At 35.8% G+C, this 4218-nt stretch overlaps 1 protein-coding gene across 1 annotated transcript; it reads left to right on the top strand.

Moving 5' to 3' along the window:
* The first annotated feature begins 789 nt into the window (after window positions 1-789).
* On the top strand, window positions 790-1968 carry LOC137619993 (myosin heavy chain, clone 203-like). Its single transcript, XM_068350274.1, has one exon. The coding sequence runs from the start codon at window positions 790-792 to the stop codon at window positions 1966-1968; it is 1179 nt and encodes a 392-aa protein (XP_068206375.1).
* The last annotated feature ends 2250 nt before the right edge of the window (window positions 1969-4218 follow it).

Here is a 4218-nt window from a genome sequence, read left to right as displayed (position 1 = left end):
TCATTTTATGGTAACAGCTTCTGGCCTGGTGGACATTCGAACCCACACCCGTTCGGCTGGAAACCATGCCTGCAGCGATTCAGTCTTGAGTCGCCGCAGGCATGGTTTTCATCCGAACAGGTGGGGGTTCGAATCTCCACCCGGCCAGAAGCTGTTACCATAAAATGAATTCCAAGTGGATATATATTCCCAAGATAGAATTCAGTATTAAATGCCATTCGTGGGTGATATTTACATATACATATATATACCAACAACCACATATGTTAGTTATATATATATATATGTGTGTATGAATATATGAATGTATGTATATGCATGCGCACACACATTATATATATATATATATATATATATATATATATATATATATATATATACATATATATTATATATATATATATATATAGAGAGAGAGAGAGAGAGAGAGAGAGAGAGAGAGAGAGAGAGAGAGAGAGAGAGAGAGAGAGAGAGATGTGTGTACAAATGTTTATCCATGCATTTGAATGCATATATATATATATATATATATACATATATATGTGTGTATGCATTTATATAAAAAGCTTACATACATACACATAAGTGTATAGCTGAGACAGGGACGATAATGGTTAAAACGTTTTACAGCCGAAATGTTCCAATAATCCTACTTTTAAAAAAATTAAACTCACTTTAATCTGATATTTTGAGACGGATATTTGCTGAAATTTCTCGAATTTAAAAATAAGACCTGGAGATCGAATCCTATATAAACAGGTGAGTGTCGTTATTCATCACATATCTAACATGGATAAGTTATTTGAAAAGACTTGGCCTTACTTGGTCCTCACAGCTCTCTGCGGAGTCGCCGTGCTCCGTGAAGCCTCCGGGAATCATCTTCGGTACATCTTCGCTGGAGTCAACCGTGATGGTCATGGCAACGTCTTCTGGATCGAAAAATTCCTTCTCTTTGTTGGCCTTGGAACATTTCTTTTATTTGATCTGAGACAAGGAAAACGACGAAAGACTGATGAAGAAAAAGAAGGAGACTTGAAGAGAAACATTCCGGAGATCTGTGTCACACTAAAAGACCAAGTAAAGAATCTTGATGTGATTGTCGTTAATATGACAAAGATTCAGGAGCTGGAGCGCAAGTTGAAAGAAACAAAGGATTTTAAGAAGAAAGAAGAGTTGGGGAATATCTTAAGATTTACAAAGAAGCAGTTGGAGCATCAGGCCTTGGAAGACAAGATCCGTTGCCTTGAGGATCAGAAGAATCTTTTGGAAAAGCAGATGGCGGCTTATGAAAGGTCTAAAGCTGAACTGGAAGAAAAGCTCCTTCAGATCAAAGAAGAAAACAAAGACCTGAAGAAAACTGCTAATGAAGTGGCCAAAAGAAATGATGACTTGAACAACCAGGTGATGAGTCTGACAGCTCACTTGGCTGAGAGCAATTGCCGGCTCGTTCAGCTACAGACTGATGCAGATAAGATGCACAAGAATCTGTGTAAAGTGACTGAAGAAATGATGCAGATGGAAAAGCACATCAAGGCACAAGCCGAGACAATCAACCGATGTAAGAATGACAAGGAAGAGATGCAACTTAAAGTTCAAGATCTACAAAAAGAAGTAAGTTTCCTTTTGCAAGTGAAGCAACATCTGGAATGCCACCTACAAGAAAAAGACACCAGACTCCGGGATCAGAATGCGTTGCTGCAAGAGAGAGACGGTCGTCTTCAGGAGATGACCAAGAAAGCCAACGCCATCGATGGAGAAAATAATCGACTGCAAGATGAGCTGCGGCAGCTACAACGAGAGAAGGAACAGTGTCTCCGTGACCTTGAAAACGTCAAGATGCAGAAGAAACAACAAGAGGAAACAAACGCTCGACTCCAACAACAAATCTCTGTTCTCATGAGATGGCGTGAAGGTGTCGCCTTTGGCCTGAGGAAAACTGACGATAAGCTCGCCAATGGGGCTCCATAGGAAGGAACAAAGTTTCATTTCAAGTTTTTAAAGGAATGCTCATTCTTAGTATGTTGAAATTTGTTTTGTGAATATATAAAAGGAACTATTTGTAATAAATGTTTGTAATTATTTTTCTGTTTCATTAACCACAGAAGTCTTTGATTTTTGTGCCCATTTGACTCTTTTAATTCGCAAATGACTCAATCATTAACATAAAAACTATGTATTTAATTGCGAACTTTATAACGAAATCATTTAAACCTGGGTATCTTATTGTAATGATATAAAGTACAAAAATTCCACAATCAATCATATCTTATTTGAAGAATATACAAATACGGACATCCACATTCATTTTTTTTCCCCATTTTCATAAAAGCACATCGTAAGTTTTACCTCTAAACCGAAAGAATCAAGACTTATTTTTCCAAACTTTTTAAATCTTATCAAAATGTCTCTTTGAAGGAGAATCAGTTATTAAATATCGTTATTGGTTATTTTAATTAGTGGCTGATGACTTTTCGTGGATGTAAGAGAATATAGAACTGCTGGATGATATCCAGGCCATGTTGTCAAGCAAGGGGGCCGGGGAGACCCATCGCTGTCAAAGAGCAACTAACGAGAATATCAGTTGTCGCTTTTTGTAGTAAAAGTTAAATAACGAAAGTCAGCGAGATGGGAAAAAAAGGAAGTAGGAAGGGAAGTAAAGTTAAAGGCTAAAAAGTGGGTGCAGATCGGTTAAACTGAGATAATATAGATTTCCTAAACTTTTACATGCGCCTGCTTTCTAACATTATAATAGTAAATGAATATAGTAAACACGAACACCTAAGGGAGCATTATGATGCTGTACTAAATGTCAAAGGAGTAATTAAACCCATGCCTGCCGCTGAAATGAATAAAGGTAAATTAAAAAAAATTGCTAAAACGCCTAAAAGAAAGGTAAAGCAGCTGGGCCACATTGACTGAAACAGACTATTTCAAAGCTATGATGATAAGTGATATCTGTAAGAATACACTAGTGAACTGCTACAAAGAGGAATTAGCCAGTAAAGAAAAACCCAAAAGCTGGAAAGAATCCAGAAAAAAATGTTAAAAAAGAAAAACAAACCAACAGCAAAGGAATTGAGACCAATAGCACTCACAAATGTATCATATAAAATATACATGGCTTTTATCAAGGATGAAATAGAAGGACACCTAAAAAGTAATAATGCCATAGAGGATAGTCAAGCGGGATTTACAGAGGGAGGAAGGATTGTGGATAATATATTCATCTTACAGTACATAGTCGAAGAATCTTTCAAAAATAAGAAAAAACTCATAGTTGCCTCTTTAGATTTCAAAAAAGGTTTCGATTTAGTAAAAAGGGAAGCACTGATAGAAACATTAAAGCAATATAAAGTACATACTAGTATAATAAACTCTATAGCTAAAGTATATGTGGGAGACTCTACTACGTTAGACATAGGGAAAGAGTAGAAAAAAAATTGAGCGTAAGTAGTGGAACAAAGCAAGGCTGTACTGGCTCCACAACATTGTTCAAATTAATTACTTATCAGATTATAAAACAAGTAGAAAAAGAAGGTAATGGTCTTAAAAATGATATTATAAAGCTAGTAGTATTATTTTTTGCTGATGATGTATTAGTGCTTGCTGAGAGTATAAAGGATGCTGAATTCAACATAAGGAAAGTGATAGATATAGGAAAGCAATGTGGTTTAGACATAAATAGAGATAAAAGTAGTGTACTTATATATAATATGAAGGAGAAACCATATAACATAGAGGGAATAAGAGTAGTAAGCAATATTAAATACCTAGTTATCAAGGTAGATGACAGTAGGAATATTGGCATGCTAATCCCTCACCCGAAGGTGGTGCGTGGAACCAATACACAAAATCTCTCTCTCTCTCTCTCTCTCTCTCTCTCTCTCTCTCTCTCTTGTCAGACGTCCTATAAAATTCAACCACAAGTTGTTCGAAGTATTCAATTATGAAGGTTAAATTAACAACGCAAAAACTTCACAATATTATCCAAAACAAGTTCTAATCACTTAAACATTCAGTGATTTACAACAATTAAAATAAACATTCATTTGCCTTTAATGAAAATCGTGATCCATTTCCAAACGATGACAGAGTAACATCTATAATTGTGGAAAGTACTTAGCAAAAGCTTCAACAAGAACACTTTCCTCCCCAAACACTCATCAATGTGCAAATTACTCGAAAATAAACACTCACGTAAATATGAGTTCGTCAAGC

Source organism: Palaemon carinicauda, chromosome 26, assembly GCF_036898095.1.
Source record: "Palaemon carinicauda isolate YSFRI2023 chromosome 26, ASM3689809v2, whole genome shotgun sequence".
Lineage (NCBI taxonomy): Eukaryota > Metazoa > Arthropoda > Malacostraca > Decapoda > Palaemonidae > Palaemon > Palaemon carinicauda.
This window is presented reverse-complemented; position numbering and strand designations above follow the sequence as displayed.